The sequence below is a fragment of the Pinus tabuliformis genome, chromosome X, assembly GCF_031772625.1.
Source record: "Pinus tabuliformis cultivar Carrire ecotype Pingquan chromosome X, CPIR1, whole genome shotgun sequence".
NCBI classification, from domain to species: Eukaryota; Viridiplantae; Streptophyta; class Pinopsida; order Pinales; family Pinaceae; genus Pinus; species Pinus tabuliformis.
The window spans coordinates 1155440963-1155462464 of record NC_142308.1 but is presented as its reverse complement, the minus strand read 5'-3'; the positions used below and the strand labels follow the sequence as shown (position 1 = coordinate 1155462464).

Sequence of the window (21502 nt, the reverse complement as noted above, 5' to 3'; positions counted from 1 at the left end):
TCACGGTTTCACCTCCGCCCGTCCCCGTTGACCTGTCTGCCACGTCTCGTACCCGCCTCCACCACGCGTCCAGCTCACCGCTGACTGGACTGCCACCTCACCCCCGTTGACCTGTCGTCTTCCGCCACGTCCTCCCCGATGACGTCAGCTGACGTCACATCACCGTGACCCACCAATGACGTCATGCTGACGTCATCGTAAAAAAAAGCGCCAAATGGGTAAAAATCTCATATTAACCAAATTTCACGCGTTTTTTTACCATTTCATCGTTTTGTCTGCTGAACTCTCTGTTTAACCGTTTCTGCCCGGATTTCCGCCAACCTGTAAATTCAACAAAGGCGACCACTCCAGCAACTGCAGTACACCTTATCACGACTTCTGCACGTCGAGTTACAGGTATTTACCCTGCCCTGCCCTCCATACGACCTGCATTCTGCTCTAAACTGCTCACAGGCATAATAGGACCGTAAAACAGACTTTTTCACCGCTAGAACCGGGTTATACCTCCACCATTGTCTCTGTGAAGTCCAAAAATTCCCTGCAGAGTTGTAACAAACTGCAATTCATCTGAAAACCCCTCGTCCTGCGTTTTCTCGGCTAATGCCCCGCTGAATATCTCTGAATTACTACCAGGAGCTAAATTGGGCCCCAAAAGAGTCTCTGTAACCAATTACCAGCAGTATTTCAATTTCGAGTTGGTAAATTCCCCTCTGACAGTTCAGAAAATCAAGTTTTTACCACAGAGGGCAATCTGCAGTCTGTCTTTGCCAACTCACTTGTCAAATTGCAATAGTTTATCCCTTCACAAGCTATGGAGACTCCCATTGCTCTCAATATTAAGCCTATCAATGCCCCCCACCAAGAATTAGCATGGAAGCCCCTGGGAGACATGGATTACCAGATGTTGGACTGGTTTCCTATGGGAACTAAGTATAATATCCAGATGTTAAATGAACTGAGAGCCCAGCACATGAGTGGAGCAGATATCCTGGGAATTTGGGAATCAAATTTGCCCATATACAACCTTCCCCAAGTTAATCCCATGCCAGAGCTTATCTACAGTTGCCAAGAGTGCTATGACCCCAGCCAAAGGGCAGTCATTAGCCCCACAGGCCTAGTCCTGTTTCAGATCACTCCAGAGAGTATAAATCAGATGCTGCGTTTCCATACAGCCAAGAAATTGACCCCTCTTTCCATGCAAGATTTGATAAAGAGAGGAAATAACCTGTCTAATGACCAGATTGTGAAGATTAACCAGCTATTTGTCACACCTAGCTCTGAAGCAGTCAGAACCCCTCCCATTGGGTACCAATACCTGAATGAGTTGGGCAGGATGATGGTGGACTTGATTGGATATGTCCTGGGATTCAGAGGACTGGAAGATGTAGATGACAGCATATTGGCCATGCTGTCCATATTTGCCCCGGGTAAGCCTCCAGCTATCCACTATGATTATGCAACTTATATAGCTGAGAAGATTCATGACCAGTTCATGAATTTGAAGAGGGAGAGGCTGTTCAGATACACCTCCTACATATACCATCTGTTCTTGTTCAACCAGCCAGCTACCTTCTCTGTCCCTTTGAGGCCACTCAACGCCCAAGGAACCCCAAGATCAGTTGTTTTTTGGACCCCTGTGTTCCATTGTACCTCAGTATCACCTTATACATACTGTGAGTTTATTGATTTATTTGTTCATCCAGCCCTAACAGTGCTGCAAGGTGCCCCTCCTCCTAGACTGACCGATGACATGAAGAGAATTCTTCATTTGAACAAGCTTTACAACATCGGCAACTGGTACTTCTACCAGAATCACACAGTCATTAGGGTGTATGGATGTGAATTAAATCCATTTAGGCTGCCAAGGTACGTTCCCATGAGACTGTTTGCCTTAGAATATTTCAGGCAATTTGGGAACTCAGATTACCTACACTTTCAGAGTAGAAACAAGAAATCACAGTTGAAAGTGAGAAATCAGCTAGGTCCCTTCTTATACAACAGGAAGGAGGAAGGTTGGAAAGAGGCAGACAGGATCCTGGGAGGACTCCAGTTGAAAACTAGTTTTGAGTGGATTCCATATGACCCTAACCACTCTATTTCCCTCAGGAGGATCAGGTATAAGTTAGGCAACTATGCTCATGCAAGATTACCTGAAATTGAAAAATATGCAAATGCACCAGATTGGGAAGAGGGCACATTAGTAGAGCAAATGACTAATGAAGAAATACTTGAGCAAGAGGCTAGAAATGTCCAAAAACAAGCTGACTTGGAAACTTGTGGACAGGTGCCTATTTCCTACAGGAGGCAAATTGGGGCAGCCACCACAACACCAGCAACACAACAGCGAACTGCCGAGCAGACAACCCAAGCAGCAAGCAAGGACAAAGGCAAACAGGTGGAACAACCACCTATATTAACAGAAGAACAGGTTGACACCTTGCTACAGCAGCAAGAAGAAATGGAAAAACAGGAGTTGGGGCAGCAACAAGATAAACCACTAACTAGTGGGCAGCAGCCATTACAGCAAGATAAAGAGACAGATTTGCCCGGTTCTACAGAACAGCAGCCCCAAACAGAGTTGTCTCCAAGAACAGACATCAATGTGGACAGCTCAGTCCTCCAAACACCTCAGAAGGAGGACTTAACCAGAAAGAGAGAGAGAGAGACTCCCCAGACTTCATCCTTTATCAGAGGAGAGAAGAGACAAAGATTGAATGACTCCCAAGAGGAGGACATAGCAATAAGGCAGGCCATGGGCATGGGCCCACCCAGTGGAGAACTCTCGGCCAGCTCATCTCAAAGAGGACCAGATATGACAATGGGAGGAGAGGTCAGCTCTTCTGGCCAGCATAGAGAGGGGCACTCAAGTATAAAGCAGCAGTTCATAGAAATCAAGAGAAGGAGTGATCCCATAAAAGTGCAACTCTATGATCACTTGTTAAAACTAGCTCCCAGCAACCAGCAGAGTCTAATGTCTGCTTTTGATGTGAGTGAGGGCAAAATGATAATGAGCCATTTCATGCCCACAACTCTACATCCTCAGTCCACCTCAGACTATTTGAGAACAAATATGGAAGTTCTGGCTAAGGACATTCACCCCATGGATAAGATAGAGTTACACAAACAAACGGGTGAAATGGTGTATGCCTCCCTGGCAGATGAGACACTGGAAAATTACAAGTTAAAGAGCAGCCTAGACAATACATCATCCCAGCTAGAATTGGAACGAGCATCCTCACAGGCCAAGGACAACAGGATCAAATCCTTGGAGGAGGTAATCATAGATATTGGACATGATCCCAAGGATGTCAAAGGCATCCAAGAACTGCTGAAAATAAGGGATGCAGACATGGCAGCCCTAAGAAAGAAAATCAAACTCCCGGCCACCATCCATCCACAAACAGATGAAGTTGCCCAGCAACGGCAAGAAAAAGATACCACAGACCTGCTGGTATCCTTATACAAAGAGCTGGTTAGGACTCAAGACCAGCTAGGACAAACTGAAGCTGCAAAGGCAGCACTACAAGAAGCCATGAAACAGAAAGGGGAAGGTCAATCCTCCCAGCCTCCTCCATTAATAATAAATCTTGAGGAAGCACCTCCGATCATCACTCCTCCTCCTCAGCAAACAGGAGCTACAGCACCATCCACAGCCCCCACAACAACATCAGAGCAAGCTGCTAGCTTAGACATGCAGAAGCTACAAGCAGAGATCCGAGCTATGGAAGCTCAAATGAAAGAGCTGGATGGGCTCAAACAGAACTTGGCTAATGTTAATGAGAAATTTGATAAAAGCAAACAAAATGAGGCAGCCAAGGAGAGAGAGGTGAAAACCCTTAAGAGAAGGATTGCTGAGCTGGAAAAAGAGCTTGCATTGGAAAAGGTAACTGCTCAGATGAAAGCAGTATTATGGAGCAACATTGGAAGATCCATTGCCAACCAGTGGCAATATATTGAGACTATGGATGAGCAAATGGTGCTCATCACCAAAGCAAACAAGGAGATACAGAGAGCCAGGGCAAGCCTTGGACACATGCCAGAAGCAGCTACCAGGATGATCAATATCCTGAATTACAAGACCAGCACTCAATTGGCTACCATGGGAATCAACAACAGGACAGAAACAATTGCCATAGCCAAGAGAGTTGTTACATTGAGAAACTTGGTTGGGACCCTGGAGAGGAGAACACAGGACATGCAGACAGAAATTAACAAATTCCTGGAGAAATTTGTAACACTGCAGAACAGAGGCCTCCCCAACATTTTGAGCAGCGTGGGAAGACTGCTCACCCTGGACAACTATAACAAGAGAATTGATGCCCATGCAGTAGCAGAGATTGCAAAATCTCCCAGCACTTCAGCAGACACAGGGCCAGCCACAGGGCAAATGGTGTATGACAGGGTGGAAAACCTGTTTTTTCTCATGAATGAGATAGAGCATCTGTTTGATACACCACCCAATTTCTTCAAATTCACAGAAGCAGATGAGACTCTAGGCGCAATTTTGGCACATCAACTGCCCACACAGGATGTCTGGAGGCATTTGACCCAGACAATTTTGACAGGCCAGAACCAATAGCGCAGAAGGAAAAAGGCAGACACGCGCAGTGGCAATCTTGGGAATTAAATTTACAGAAAAAGCAGAGGCTGAGCCAACTCAGCCAGACCAGTCACTCACCACCAGCAGCAGTCAAAGTCACAGCTGACAGGTCCGAGACATAGTGTACCAGCCTACAGTCGGGTTTTCTATGCATTAACTCCAAATATTCAGACCGACTTGGCTATTCTTATAAAGCTAAATATCTTCTGACAGAGCATTAAAATGCCTGTACTGTGTATTAAATGTGTAATAAATTTTTGACATAATATCTTAAAGAGTTGGTGAGAATGTAAAGACTGAGATAACGCAGAACTCAGATATTTCTGTAGACCACCGCTAGTATATATACACCCTTCACAGATGCTGAAGGGGTTGCTGGAATTTTCTCTTGGATAACTTCCATCTGCTGTAATATTTTCAGAGAATTAATACAAAGGAGGAATGGAACTTCCAGAAGTTTGGTGTATTTGATGTCTGGTGGTGAAGGATGCATGTTACAGGATTCCATGGGTGTTGCATAAAACTATAAGTATTTTCAAATCTTCTGTTATGTGTTTTTTTTTAGTCTTTTGTTCTCTTTGGTTGTTTAAATGTCTTACACTTGATAGTAAGGTGAAAGAATAGTTTCAGGATTTAATCAAGCATTACCCTGAACTCAAACCTAAACTGTCATCTATGTTTTCTTCAGAAACAGTGATAGAAATTGCAATTCTTAACTGCTGCACTTCAATCTGTCTCTTTGCTGTAACAGACTATTCCCAGGGATTCAAATTATTGCCCCTGTGACCTCTGTTTTTCTCCTCCAAAGTCTGTCACGTGGAAATATGTAAACAATAAGTGGAAATTCTTAAATGCTTTCACTTCGTGCTGCCTGTTTCCTGTCACTTAGCCAAAATATGTTTTAACAAAGCACTCAAAAGGCCCTGTAAGTTCCATCTTTCATCTCACAGATTCAAACACATTAAGCCACAGACTCCATTGCCCAATGATATTCGACATATCTTAAAACTACATCACTGAAGTCTAAGGGAATTTCATCAACCGAAACACAAACATAACCTGTACTCAATACCTAGCCTAAAACACCATCACTGTAGATATAAATCATAAAGAGAGAGCCCTCTCTGATCACTGTTTGGCTAGAAACAGTGATTAAAAGATTGGTTAGTGGTTACCCCGGCCGTATTCCCTTGGGAGTCATAGGGAACAACCTGGGTGTTAACAGTCACTATCCCTTAGGATTGCACAAAGAAGGCCTAGGGAATAGCTATTGGGAATAAATGTGCATTTCTGGAGAGGAAGGCAGAGCCTTCCCTCTCAATATTGCGCAATGATGTCTTGGTGAGGCAGAGTTTGGACCAAGGCTGCCTAGACTCGCTAATGGGAAACTGAAAGTGAATGTGAGTGTGAATGCATGCTGATAATGAGTGTAAGAATAAGTGAATGATCATGCATGCAAATGGTGAATGACAGATTTAGAAAATGGAACAACATGCATGTGGGTGAGGCGAGTTGCCGAATCGGCGACCGTTCGCGAAAAACAGTTTCATGCATGCGTCGTAGTGAGATGTTGACGAAAACTGAAACTGTGTTAGGAAAAGCTAATATACATGTAAACAACAACTGGAATTCAAAGAGATCAAGCAAACAATACTCATACAAGCGAAAACACAAAAGAGACAAAAATGCAACATAAGTCATGGGAAGCGGGCTTACCCCAAAACAACTGAGCTGAATGTGCCAACTGCTCCTAGATGTGATGTGGGATGTTAGAGTTGCAAGGTTGATGTGAGGAATGAGCTCTGCTGTGTCCGGTTGATGAGTTTCGATAACATCGAGGTTGTGACGCGCATGCCACAAATCTAGGGAAAGCAACACTTGGTGGGAGGTTTTTGAAATGATCCTTGAATGTAACCTCCAACTGATAAACATAGATCCCTGAAACAAGGGATGCCTTTTCATGCATCTTTGGGAGAAGTAGCCTATGCATGCAAGTTAGTTTTGCTTGGTCCTAGAGGGAACCGGTCAACTTAGCTGCACGTGCAAGAGACTGCTCAACTGCTTGAAGGAAATGCACATTTCTGGTTTGGAGCTGGGCTGGCTGCCCAAGAGATTCATGCAATTTCAGGGCAAAGCAACTGACTGCTACCTAGATTTGTGAAAATTTTGGGCTGAGCATCCCTGTTGGAGAAAATTGCGCAATTCTTGCTGGGAGTGTTGATTGGAAGAATTGCTCAATCTTGGAGCCCAGTAGGCTGCCAGATAGGATTGCACAATTTCTGGAGGGAAGGCTGGATGCCCTCCAGAAATGTGCAATTTTCTTGGGGAAGTTGCTCAACCTGTAGCTGGACCAAGTCTGGGTGATCAGCCTGTGAGGGGAGTGCATCGGGCTATGATCAACAGGCTGCCTTTGTGCAATAAAAACACTAAAGCTTGTGAACTTGACTGTTAAACACAAACATGGCATAAAGAGTATGAAAGATAAAACATGAGAGTACATTTATTATTAACAAATGATATACATTTATAGTACATGGTGTGACCATTGGGTTCCACATCCTAAGGTCTCTTGTACTTCCTTAGTCTATTCGGCTTCCACACTAACCCTTAGAGGATTAGGTGTCCAACATTCCCCCATTAATCCGAAGGGTTATGTATGAGTCCAAGAAGAGAGCTGTAATACAAAATGTGCAAAAAATGCATGGTAGCATTAGGCTGAATGTGCTCTCTAAAATGTTGGTATAAAGGGCAGTGGTTTAAGGATGACCACCAACACTGGAATGCTTAGTGCAATTCCTAGAACTCTTCCAAAACTGGCAAGAAGCTGAAGTCTTCTGCTAGAGGAAGTGCTCCTATTGTTTTGAAGAGGGAAACCTTCAACCATGAAAGGGAGGTCTCACCCCACATAAAAGGGAGAACTTCAACCTGAAAAGGGAAGTCTCAACCTGTGATGGTTTAAGGATGACCAACAACTCTGGAATGCTTAATGAAATTCCTGGAACTCTTCCAAAACTGGCAAGAAGATGAAGTCTTCTACTAGAGGAAGTGTCCCTAATTCTATTCCTGGAACTCTTCCAAAAATGGCAAGAAGTTGAAGTCTTATGCTAGAGGAAGTGTCCCAAATTACCAACTGAAGGCATGCTCAGAGGCATCTTTGTCTCTGGCTACAACTTTGAAACTGGTGTGGAAGGTTGTGGCTCAGGCTCACTTGATGTGACTTTGAAGCTTGTAGATGACCATCATTTACCCCATGTCAGATACAAGGTGAGATGATAGAGAAAACTCAACTGCAAGACTGTTCAATACTGTTGAACAAGTTCTGACATGTGACTAGAATATCTTCTTGGCTGTTGATGCCCATTGCCAAGAAGTGATCCATCCAAGATGAATCTTTGTTCTTGCAGTAGGCTTGTTTCTGAAGCATCTGTTTAAAGAATGACTGGTTTTATGACATTTCTTACATGGATGAATATCAAAACAATGATCTTTCAGATGGCCAACTCGATCATAGTTTTGGCATTTCACAATCTGTTGCTGTGGAAGAGGAGCATAATCTGGAACAGCTGAAGGTGAACTGTCATGAGGAGCAGGTGAACTGTCATGAATGAATCCAACACTTTGAAATTAGATTGGTTTGGAGTAGTCTGGAACATGAAAGGACACGTCCTTGTCATATCCAAGACCAGTTTTGTGCTTGTTGCGGACAAGCTGTTCCCAAGGTCTGATGATGGGCTTGGGAAGTGCAAACTGAACTTCTACATCTGCATGTAACTTTGCTGCTTTATTGGGCAATGGATCTGAATGAACTTCAACAATATTGACTTGCTGCTGATGGGAGTTTATCTCAATGTTCTGAACAGAATGATGCTTATGATGTTGTAGCTCTTCTTGTTGAAACTGAGATTCAAACTGCAAAAACTCGATCTTTTCTTGTGCATTATGCAGGGAGGTCTGAATGTCACAGAGAGTGTCTTTACTGATTTGCATTGTGTTGTTAGCAGTTGACACGATTAGAGTTCTCAATAACTCCAATAATCGATGAATTTTTGTCATTATTTAAACAACTCAAGTCAACAAATGATCACAAATGTACTTGTAAAGGCAAATAACTAACAATGCAATATTCTTCAAAATTAAATGTGCCCAATGATAAATATTGTCTTTGAAAAATGATTCTCCTTTGTGTGTGGCTATCAAATAAATTCTTCTACTCTATTCCAACAAACAACAAGTTCATTGGAAGAGTTCAAGCTCACAATCTACTATGATTTTCAAAATACCCAAATCCCAGCGTATATATCCCTCCATAATTAATGTCACATGACATTCTTCTAGTCCACACAAAATTATTTGACAAGACTTGAAAGACTTTGCAAGATTCCCCGGGTATTTGGAGAGAGTTTCACCGTGGTAAAAGTGAATGGACACAAGGTAGCCCAGAAAATCAAGACCTGCAGGCTGTAATACCTTACTCTTTTCCAACGATCCTGTCCTCTTTCGCTAAAAAACTATATCAAACTAGCATACATACTGATGTAAAACACCTCATGTTCAATGCATAATGTTGCACAATCATCAAAATTATAACATATAGCCACTTGGAGCAAGATGCCTAAGAAAATGACGACGCGTTCTTTGAAAACCCTGTGAAAAAGGATGGCCTCATCGACATCGACGAGCTGAGGGCTGCCATCAGACCTGACACATGTTTGGTCTCTGTCATGAATTTCTTTAGGATTGAAATAGGTCACTGAAAACAATGATGGATAGCCAAGTAATACCCATTATTTCATAGTTCTCAAGCATGTTTCCATTGATGAGGTGGCTATATAGAACCTCTTTATAGCGACGCTGTTCAGGTCGACACAATTATAGTGCTGGTTGAATGCTATAGCTGGAGAAAAGTCGTGGCCATCTATGCTGACAATGATTTCTACGCTCACAGTGATTACGACACCAGCATGCTGCCCTTCTTGATTGATTCTCTTAGTAATGTGGGATGTGAAATTGCTTACAGATCAACCATTCCAGCGAAAGCAAATAGAAGTGCTACAAGAGCAAAGCTTTCTGAGCTGAAGGACATGCAGATCACTAGAGTTTTCTTTGTTCACATGACTTTCAAACTGGGCAGTCTTTTCTTCTTAGAAGCTCAGAAGATGGGGATGATGAAAAATAGTGAATATGCATTGGATCTCACTGCCTTATGCCATTCCTACCATTTGAAGTCTAGTGGTTTTCTCAAACTTCCTCTGTGTGTCCGAACGCACGTCTAATGGTTATAATAAAGTGGGAAACTTTCTTTCCCTCCTTGCATTGATTAACAACGAGTGAGCTGTGAGGTTCGAAAGCAGTGATTGCTTTCTTTTCTCTCTATTGTATTCCTTTGGAATATCTTCCTTGCCTTTTCCATTCATCTGTCTTCCTTTTTATGAGAGCAGCACAGTAGCGAAGGAGGTATTTGGGTGGTTGTGGTATGGATGCAATTAGGCAATAGAAATGGCAGCGACAACTAATATAGGGATGATGGATGGTGCCTACTTTGTAGGCAGGAACGAGCTTCTAGCATGGATCAATTCTACCCTGCAGCTCAATCTCTCCAAAATAGAGGAGGCTGCATCAGGAGCTGTTCAATGCATCGGAGGAGACCTGCGGCTTTTGAAGGACAGAGAAACAGAATCCAAAAATGGAGACCTGCGGATTTTAGAGGTCAGGGGAATGGAAAATGGAGTTACACTAATTCTTACAGGTTATAATAGAAGAGGCAATTTGAATCAACTCGGCTCCGAGAAATCTAAGGGAACGAGCATTTGCTCCTGTGGATTCTGGGAGAGGTTTTAACCCATGCCAGGGATCTCCAAGGATGAACCATAGAGAAGTTTTAACATGCACCAAGGATACTTAAGGGATGAACTGCTCAAACCCAATGAAGTAGTCGTAGATGGTGCAAATGTAGGCAAGAGAACATGAAACATTTTTGACAGATGAGGCAGCTCAAATTTGGTTGGCAAAGGGGAAACCCATCAAAGTGCATCCGTAAATATAATTGGAGTGTCAACGATATTCGAGGAAGACTACTGGAATAGGACGAATGAGATACTTGCATCACATGCCTAAGAGGGAATTCTTGTAGTGCATGCAAAGGAATAACATACTAAGAATACAGTTTTTGAGGGGCGCCAAGGTTTCCAGGTAGATTTCAGAGCATTCGAGTAGGCGCACAGTGAGGAGGAGTGTTTGGCATGCCAGACTGAGAATGGCAGCAAAATAGTGGATGGCAAAGTTGAAATGCACACAAATGCTTAGAAAGATATAATCAGGAGGAGAACAATGGTTTATAAAGGCCACAAAAATAGGTGGCTCACACTTGAGTAGGGCAGGAGATCTCCTGCTCTGATACCATGTTAAACACACACATGGTAGAAAGAGTATGAAAGATAAAACATGAGAGTACATTTATTATTAACAAATGATATACATTCATAGTACATGGTGTGAACATTGGGTTCCACATCCCAAGGTCTCTTGGACTTCCTTAGTCTATTCAGCTTCCACACTAACCCTTAGAAGATTAGGTGTCCAACATTGACGAAGCAAGGCAAGTTGTTGTGAAGGTTGGAAGGGAGGTTCCAAAACGAAGCTAGGGAAAATTTTTGGAGGGTGGTTTTAGCCGCTACAACAGGCTACAAACCAGAGTAACTAGTGAGTGTAAATCCTTCTACACCATCATTAACTAGGACCACTCCTCTCACATGAGTTAAGAGCGAGGCAACATCAGAGTGTATGAGAAGGTAGCCCACCTTCGAGCGCATTTTGGTGGAAATTCTGTGTATTGGGGGATTCCATTGGGAATTTTGGGGCTGAGTCAGGGACTCAAGTACCCTTCCCACATAGCATGTTTCCCACGACCGTGCCCCCTTAGAAGTGACAATGATTTTTAGGTAAAGAGTAATGGAAAACACCTTAGGGAAACATACACAAGGTGACTGGGACGGGATTTCGTAGTACATAAAAACAGACAAACTTACTCCATCTTTAGTTTGTTGGGAGGGTACTCATTTTCATGAGAGTGATTGCATCCTTCACACTGAGGTTTAGGTGAATCTCAAGAGAAATCGTAATTTTCTATATCCCAACTGGGCTTTTTCTCATAGTCTTTTGATACTAGGTTCTATCATCAACTAGTTTGACTATTGGAAGAGGTTTCTTTGCTTGTTGTTCACTTAAGTCTTTTTTCTGTTCAGGAGTGTGTTGTCTGTCACTCAGACTATGCATAAATGAATTTTTGAAATATATATAAATTACCATTTAATAAACCTGTGAAACATATATATTCCCCCATGGATACTACAGGACCTTGCCAGTCTAAATGCTTGCGAGGCCTTCCCCCACTTTCTGTGGAGGAATATACAAGTCAACTATATCCCCCCTTTACTCAGGGGAGTTTGTCTCTAGTTTCACTCCTTGAATTGCACCTTACCAGCCCAAAGCCTATCCTATTGGAGGATCCATTTACTAAAGGATTTGTACCTCCTTATAATCCTCCTCTCACCGATCCTCTTAGGCCAATATTTCTTTAGTCCACTCCTTTTCCTTGTGTGTCTTCACCAATTTCCCATTTAAACATCTTTATGACTGCTAGTGAGTCATGGTCTTTTGTGGACACCTTCACTCCACCTCCACCCAACCCAAACACATCAAATTCCACACTTATTGTCGTTTATCCCACTACATAGCCTATGGTTATTCCAAGAATCCCATCTACACCCACTTTGGGTGGTGCTTAGAAGTTCATTGTTTCCATCGCTTCATCTCTTTTCGTTTAAGCTCCTAGTAGCTCATCTCCCACCCCATTAAGTGTTCCCAACTCGACACCCTTCAAAAACCCTTTCGGTTGGAAGCCATTGCTTAACTCAGCTCCCCCTCCCTTACAGAGTGAGGGAAATATTTCTAGCATCTATCTACCTACTGGGAGCACTCTTACCCCCATGAAACCTTTAGTACAAGCAGGTCCTTCTTTGATTGATGCCTTTACTACTAGTGGTTATGTCATCGGTGGTGGTCATGTAGGAAATATATCTTATGTGCTCAATGGTATTCTGTTTCTTGGACCTATTGTATCTCCTTGGGGCCTCCTAACTTATCCATTATTACCCTCTTGGGGAAACTTCTATCCTAGGGGAAACTAATTTTTTGGTAACTATGAAAATTTTGAAACCAGAATTCTATTGCAGCAACTGGAAATTATTCTCCTAATTATTAATTAAAATTTAACAATTTATGTACTATTTCCTACAACAAATACCGAATAACTCACACTGCAACCTACACAAATAAAAATGCGGAAGAATAAATGCTAGAAGGAATGCTAGCACACACACATAAATTTACACAGTTATTTTTGGACAAATTTCCCTGGAAAAACCCAACTTGGGGAAACTGGTGCAGCAGTGAGAGTTTATTTTACTATGCAACTGTGAAATCTCAGTACATCTATGGATGCCCAACTGGAAATTCAAACAAAAATAAATTATGAACAAAATACTGAAGGTAATTACCTTTCTCCCATAGGAAATATCTGTCTAGACTTTTCCTATCAAAACTCGACCTCCTGGAGCACTATGCCAGCCTCTGCACTACTTTGCGTAGCTGGCTGGATGAATTTCTCTGGAATGAGCTCAAATGAAGTCTACCTGCCTCTAGAAGTTGATAAAATCATCTCTCTTTCCCATTGGGACTCCTTCCCAGCCTTTGGAATTGAGAACGAATTTGCTTCTCTCCAAATCGAACTTCCTAACTGAAGTAACTGCACTGCCCCTCAACACTGCTTCTCTGGGATAATTTGGCTCACTTGCTGCTACCTCTCCGGAACAGGAAACTATTTCTTTCTGATCACTATCTCTACCCCTCACTTATTGCTTTGATCTCACTACCTCTCTCTGTGGAAACTGACTATTGCTACTCTGAAAATCGATCTGCTCATGAAATTGAATTGCTGAAGTGTATTTATCCAAGACCCATCGACTTCTTCTTAGAATCCTCTGTTGAGACCTCAACGACCAATATTAGATCTTAATCAATGTCTAGGATTAACTTGAAGTCGATCCGTGTGAGTTTATAGAACATTCACACATTGACATAATTAATTCTAATTAATCATTCATATTCCCTAAGTTTAGACTTAGGAAATATTTAAAAACTGACTAATAATATAATTAATTCATTTCTAGGAAAAATTTCCAGAAAATATTTCTATCTTTTGGATATCTCATGTATTCTAGCCTCTCCACAAAATTTTGTGTCTAGAGCACATCCGATGCTACAAAAACTAATACTCCCTCTTAGTGAGGAATGTGTTCTAGTGTTGTTGCCTCATGTAGCAACACCATGTCTCTGCATCATCTCCTGTTACACTACTGATGTTTGGCCACTGCTTCCCATCAACTACTACGAAACTATGATATGTGACACATTTGTGCTACTTCTGACCCTGCTTCCAACACTGCATCTACACTGCAACTCCCTCTCCATCTGTTGTTGCTACAATTGCAACATCTGCAACCGAAAAGAATCATAAATACTGAATCAATTGTGATCAGTATGATGCATCTATCACTCGAGTCTTTGAATGCTGCTAGTAGCTTCACTGTCACTGAGGCATATGCACTGTTTCTGACTTTGCACTGTGCCACCTGCACTACTTCCAATTCTGCACTGCGCTCCCCAAAATATGACTGCAACTAGGCTCTACACTTTTCAATTTGGAATCTGACCGCATCTATTGCCACTGATCCATCTTGCTATTGAATACCATGGGTCCTTATAGCAAGGTATTGGTCCAAGAGGTGGACCTCCTGAAGGATCTTGCCCATTTGTAGCACTCTGGGGCTACAACACCATGTCACCCTGTTATAGACATATTTGGGCACTGCAACCCCAATCACATATGTCCATAAACCAAGGGCTTCTAAACCCCTAAAAGTGTTGTTTCATACCCTAAAGGAACAAGGTCAGCTGATTACATCATCTCCTAGAAGTTCTCCCTGAAAAATTACTCAGAATTGGTCAAAACTGGACCATACAGATTGATCCATGCATAGGGTATGATGCATCTCACCTATTACACACGGGGGGTGCGATGCATACTGGAAAACCCTTCTGTAGGGTGCGATGAACGAGAGTAGACAAATGGCAGAAGCAGTTTGCTAGGTGGAAACTCAAAGAATTTTCTAGAAACTGCTCATATGACACTTGCCTCTCTGAATTCTCCCAGGGATGAGTAAGAGATCATGAAATCTCCAAGTGGAACCAAGAACTATCAGTGAAATGACACTAATCAAAATCCCAGAAGCTGACTCACTCTCCTGTAAACATCTATATATGGATCCCTCATCCTAGAGATCCAAAGGCTGGAATTTTCTAATTTTTAAGGAAGTGCTGTTGGTTTCTCTTTGAAGACATTGTTGGGTGATCTTGCTTTGTATGAGGTGAAGAAGGCTTTCATGCTGGGAGGATGATGTTGGATCAGATAGCTTGGTTGTAATCCTCTCTTCTACTACTTCTATCAATAAAGCTATTTGATTTTTCCTCCATGTGCTTGTATACCTCTGAATCTTGTATTTGTATGGTTAATGTACATCTGATCCTACATTGTTTATGGTTATAGATCTCTATGCTTTGATGGTATTTTGCTGCCTTGACTCTATAGGTGTTCTTTGAAGCAGGACAAGGGAGAAAGGAGTGGTGAAAGCTCTATCAAGGGAGAGAGGAAACGAGCAAGGATACTAGCGAAAGACTGAGGTTGATACTCTGCTTCTCTCTCATCTATCTCTCATAAAGGAAAACAAAAGTGACTTTAGTTTGTTTGTTTCTAAGATAGCTACTCGTTTTAGTGGGACTAGTAGCTCTGAATGGACACTAGTTTTCCCAATAACAAAATGGCGACTCCACTGGGGAACGAATAGTTTGTTTGTTTTGTTACTACTGTTTGCTTTATAAACCACAAACAGAGCCTGAAGTTAAGCCAGCTAGCCTTCGAACTGCTTTTGCTATGCAACTGCAAAGTAGATCAATGCTGCTTCAGTCAATATTCAGGTTGGTTTATGAATAGAACATCTAGCTTGCAAACATCCTAAGTGCCCTAGTGGTAGCTCAAATAACCTTATTAGATCAGCCCCTATACTTTGTGTTTACTGACAATCATTAGCTCAGCCTAAATCCTCGAAATTAGCTGCAAACTGTGAGTAAAAACCAAGCTCAGTCTTGAACCTGGACCATCGCACTGTCTCTTCTTGGTAATCTGGATGCATCGCACCTCCCGTGTGTTGCAGGTGAGATGCATCCCTATTTCCTTGTGTTACAGGTGTGATGATTGAATGAGACTGTTTCTGCCTCCAGATTTTGGTTTTCTTCTTCATTGTCTTCAACTTTATTCAATAGTTTTGTTGTCTATGATCAGTATATCTCTGTTGAAATCATCTTCCTTTGCATTATTCAGCCTCCATTAGAAGGAATTTTGAACGTTTTTTTTATTATGTATTTTTCATCATTTACAGTTCTCCTTTGCAAATAGTAGCTTAATCGAATTGTCGTCCTTTGATTTGAAAGTGTCGCAAGTGTCGTTTTCAGTCAAGAAAAAGAGTGTCGCAAAGAATTCCTCTTTTAGATAGTTGATTACACTTTTTCTATTGTATTTGATTTGAATTAATAGTATTTCAAGTGTCAAAAGCAATTTTAAATTCGAAATCGCAAAGAGTCGTCTCGGCCTTACATTCGTGTTTTGAAAAGAAAATTGTTAGTACTGTCGCTTTGAAAGAAGATAGTTCAGATCTATACTTAGTTTTCTTTTTGTAATTCTCACATTAAGGAAACTGAAAAATAATACATGCATGTGCATTTGCATTAAGACTGCATGCTGAAGTTGATTTATGAAAAGTGCATCTAGTGTGTGCTCTCTGCTCTATGTTGAAAGAATTTCATTTCTCTTTCCTTAGTATCTAGGATTTTGATTGCAAAAAGAAAGTAAACGACTGTTTATCATCTTAGATTGCATATTTAGGAATTGTAAATCTACATCACGCAGTGAACCTTAAAGGAAAACTTCTTAAGAAAGATCAACTGTAAAATAAACCTCAATGAACATAAAAACGCTTTGGAACCTCACACACAACATTTAGAAGTCTAGGCTAGAGACGTATTCCAGTGTCGTAAATCTTGGTAACTATTGCTTTCATCGTAGGTTGGGTGCCAGTACGGACTTGTGCTCCCACGTACTGTCGAGTATATATTGGGAGACCACAATAGGCTACATCCTTTATCCTTAGGAAGCCATGTCTGCCACCCTATCGATTGCAATGCATTGAACACAACATTCGGGAAGATTGACTACCGTATCGTAAAAAGTATTATGCAGTTTTGTGATTGGTTTGGTAATCCCTCTGCCTAGATTTCCAGAGTAGTCACTTTCATTCCTTTTCAGACTCCTTAAAAGAAAAGGTCCATCTGAGCACTTGTCACTTCAGGCTCATTAAAAATCGAAGGCGACTAGAGTCATCTTTAGCTTTTTCTCGACTCTTAAAAATTGAAAAAGCAAGTTGTGTCAAAGCGTCATAAAATTCATTTAATTCGGAATAACATTTCCCCTTTTAATTTTGAGTTGATCAAATAATCTTCAATCGTGGAAGAAAGTCAATCAAAAACCCATCATTCGCAGAGACTAACGAGTCAACCGTCTTTGACTCCGGAAATGAAACCATTCCGGGTCAAGCGATCTCGTTTGACTAGGTCAAAGTCTCCTGGTTTATTTGAAACTTGTGTTTCAACATCCTCAGAGACTCCAGTTACTCGACTATTTCTAGTATCCCTGCCTCTACAGAAGAAGTTCCACAGTTATAAGAGGACACTAGAATTGATCCTAGTGTAATGGTAAACACATCTATCCCTGAACCAACTCCATCTAGGACTGATTCGGAAGGTGTCACCCCTCCAACATCTATCGCTGCAGACTGTGTACCTTCTTCGGCACCAAAAATATTTTACAGACTTGACGATGTGCCTCTTCCACCTGGACTGATTGCAATAGAAGAGATTGTGGAGGATCTTCCATCAAGTACCCCATTACATTTTGGAACTCAGATCCACCTATATCCTTTTAATTTAGAAGTTAGTCAACCTTCATCGCAAGTTCCTGTAGAATCGCTAGGAAGTCTTTTGGATAGACTCAATATGTCTAAACAACCATTGACATCTAGGACTGTGTCATTCGATACAACAACAACAGAACCTCCTGCCACTACTTCGACAATGTTCGCTGGTGTACCATCTGTCCCAACTAGCTCTCAATCGCTAGATGGAGTCCACCTAGGGACTGTTTCGATAGTATGGTCTGCTCCCGTTTGTTTGTCCGGAATAATATCTGGAATTTCTTATGTTGAGTCTCAGCAAATTGATCCTTCACAACAGTATCAATTTGGGCAGTCCAGTCTACAAAGACCAATTTTCCCTTTGAACACTGGATTGCCGCCATATGGGGGGCAATATGCCTTTTCATTGTTCCCTCCAGGAGAACAACCATATGAGAGTTCACAATAGAATTCAGGTCAAACTGGAATTGCATCCAGTGGTTGGGTGCCAATACTGCTTTGACAACCAAGAGTTGTATATTCAATGCAACCAAATCTACTTGTGTCGAATATTCCCACTACACCGGCTATTGTAACGGTGTCGCAAGTACAAGCGCTGCCTGTTGTATGTCAACCTCAAGTCTCTCAGGTCGTAATACAATAGCCTCTTGTCTCAATGACTCAACCACAATCGCCGATTAGTGGCTCCTTAACTGAAGCGACTCAGGCTCAAACGAGTACTATCACCCCTCATCTTGGTCAAACATCCAGTATTGGACAACAACAAATGGCTTCACAACCATGGTTGGTGCAATATCAACAACCGCAATTCCAGCAAGCTTACCAAGGACCCGAGCAACAAAGATTTACGGGTAATGGGCAGCCGTATATTCAAAACGTTCACCATCAATCATATCATAATGGTTATGCCCATTAACCTTACCAAAGTTATCAACATCAAATACATTATCCTGGTATGCAAAGACCCATTGCTCAGGCGATCCCATATTATCCTAGGTATGCTTCACCAAACTTGAATCAACAGTTGCCTTTCATCGCAACGTTGGAATTACTAGATCTGAATCGGTTAACAAATGATCCAATTGCTTACGCCCCTTGATGGCCGACGATTCCTCATAAACTTCCGTCAGATATTCCTAAATTCAATGGAAATCCAGGTGAAGATCCGTCGAATCATGTGATGACCTTTCATCTGTGGTGTTCTTCCAACACTCTCAATGATGATTCGATTAGGCTTCGCCTTTTTCAACGAACGTTAACTGGTCTAGCAACAAAATGGTACATTGAATTGCCTAGAGCTTCATTCAATAACTTTAACGCCCTTGCCAAAACCTTTTTAGCCCATTTTCAGTTACCCATAAGGTACGAAACAAGAATGGAGCTTCTTACCAATTTTAAGTAGACGACAGCCACTCACATATGTGATCATATTCATGAGTGGCAACGTCGTCGTCGAATGGTAAAAACATATGTTCCTGATCAGCTGCTAGCTGAATGGTTTATTAAGTCATTGTTACTTTCTATTACAGAAGATGTGGCTAAGGGGGGAGTTGTCATTGAAAAGAAAGTCATTGCTCGTGCGCAATATCTAGACTTGATCTATACTCAGTCTAGCATGCTCTATGACAAAATTCCTGATGTTCCTAGACCAGAGTTTTCCATTCCTCCTCCTCCTAAATCAAGCAAAGACTCTCATGCCGACGATGGCATGATAGGTACAACCAGCATGAAAACCGCAAAGGCTACATCTAAGAAATCCCGTATGGTTTCTGGTCAAAATGAAAATGAAGAACTTCTTGCCTCAGAGGTTAATGCCATGTCGGCTGACAAAGGCAAAGAACCGAAGTAGCCAGGGGGCAAGAAGAAAGGGAAAAGCAAAAAGAAGAAATAGGATGATTCGTCTCCTGAAAAATCTTCTGCAAACCCTTCTGGGAAAAAGAAACCTCCTTCGCCATGTCACATATGTGATGAAGACCATTGGACAAATGATTGTCCATATAAAGCTGAAGTTAAGAAATTCTTTACGAGTTCAAAAACTTCAGTAGTCTTAATGGATCTGTTTCCAAACCCAAAAACCAATCTGGTTGCTAGCGACAATGCTTCCCCATCCTAAGTGCTTATGTTGTCCATTTCGAAATAGAAAAATGATGCTTTGATATTGATAAGGAACAAATATTACAGGAATCCACAGTTGTCGAATAACAAGGCTGCAGATCAACCTAGTAGTTAGACAACAACTTCAACCGAAGTTGTGCCACCCATCATTCCTGAGCTAATGATAAAGCCACCAAAGGGATTAGTACACAAATCGACATTTAATCCTCGTGCCCGAGCAACACAGAATTATAATATAGTAGAGGATGTGGCCCAATCGCCGTCTGCTATGTCGACACTTGAAGTACTGCAAAATTAACCCTCCCAAAAGCAGGCTCTATTATCAGCAATAGGTGGGATTGACCCAACGGATTCCAACCTTGTGGCCTTTAATCATAAAGGATTTAAACCTCAGTTACCAGCTCAACTCGTTTTCCTCATCCAAGTGAAAGCCCTCAACAAAATTGTTCATCAAAAAATTATTGATGAGGGAGAATCTACCTGCATTATGTCAATGAGTTGCTGGAAGACTTTAGGATCACCACCCTTGTCAAGATCATCAACGACATTAACAGCATTCGATGGACGAACATACACCCTGTAGAACCTCTATTTTACACCCATTTGTCTACCATTTTCCTCCACTTTTCCTTATCTTTCCTTCACTTTTGCCTCATTTTCACCATAAAACCTCTCAGATCATTACATTCAGTGTCAATAAGCATGATCAAGCAAGTTTTGCTAATGGATGACTATTTGTTTAGTTTTTGACTTACTTGCAGGAATCCCGCAGCTATCTGAAGATCCTGCAGCCTTTTTGTTAAACACTATGATCCACGTGTCAGTTTGCTAGACGGGCCACATGGGCACTCAGGTATCAGTGTGCTCGAGGTTCCTGTCCCTTTGTTCCAGCCATCCACGTCACTTTCACCCATGGTCAAAGCTGGTTTAGCCACGGTCAACTCAAGGTGGTTTAAACGGTGTTTGAGAGCTGTTTGGTCACGGCACCTTAAACGGTGATCTGTCTATGATCTACGGGTGGCAGAGGACGAAATCCAACAGGGGATTTATTATCCATGTCGACAAGAACCACTGAACTCGTCCACGCAACCGTGATGTGTCCAAGGACCATTAATACGCATACTGTTTTATTGTTTTTCTGTTAACTAGTTGTACGCGTAGGATAACTTAGAAGCTCCTATAAATTGATGCGTCTGCGTACGCTCAAAGAACTTTTGATTAGTTGTATTTTGCTGCACTCGTGTTGAATTTAGAAGCGTTTGTGAACTCTGTTTTCTAGTGCTATTCCAGCACTCTGTTTTGTAAACTTTTTGCAAATGGAGAAATCAATATAGCACTGTTTTGAAGTTTCCAGATCTTTGAGTTCTCTTGTGGCTGAATGAACAGAGGGCCCCTGCTCATCTCAGCCTTTGTAAAGTATTTCATGTGCAGCATTTCATTATTTTCTCATTTGTTTTCTTAAGCATGTATAGTTTTATTTACTTGTTTTCCTTTATTTTCAGCTGATCAGTGTTATTTCTTTGCAGGTTTCTTTTAGCCCGGGATTTATTTTTATATGTGTTGTGTTTGCTTTACAGCTAATGGTATTTGAAGTTGACAATTCAAGTGCTGCCTTTGTCTTTATAGTTAGTTTTTAATCTTATTTCTC

General features: G+C 41.7%; 1 protein-coding gene across 1 annotated transcript in view; it reads left to right on the top strand.

Annotated features, from left to right (window-relative positions):
• The window catches only part of LOC149143994 (phospholipase D alpha 1-like), a 43994-nt gene extending 34121 nt beyond the window's left edge, over positions 1–9873 (top strand). The window contains exon 5 of the mRNA XM_089452015.1: positions 9495–9873. Coding sequence (XP_089308141.1) covers positions 9495–9873 — 379 coding nt within the window. The remainder of the gene's footprint in view (positions 1–9494) is intronic.
• Positions 9874–21502: the final 11629 nt, after the last annotated feature.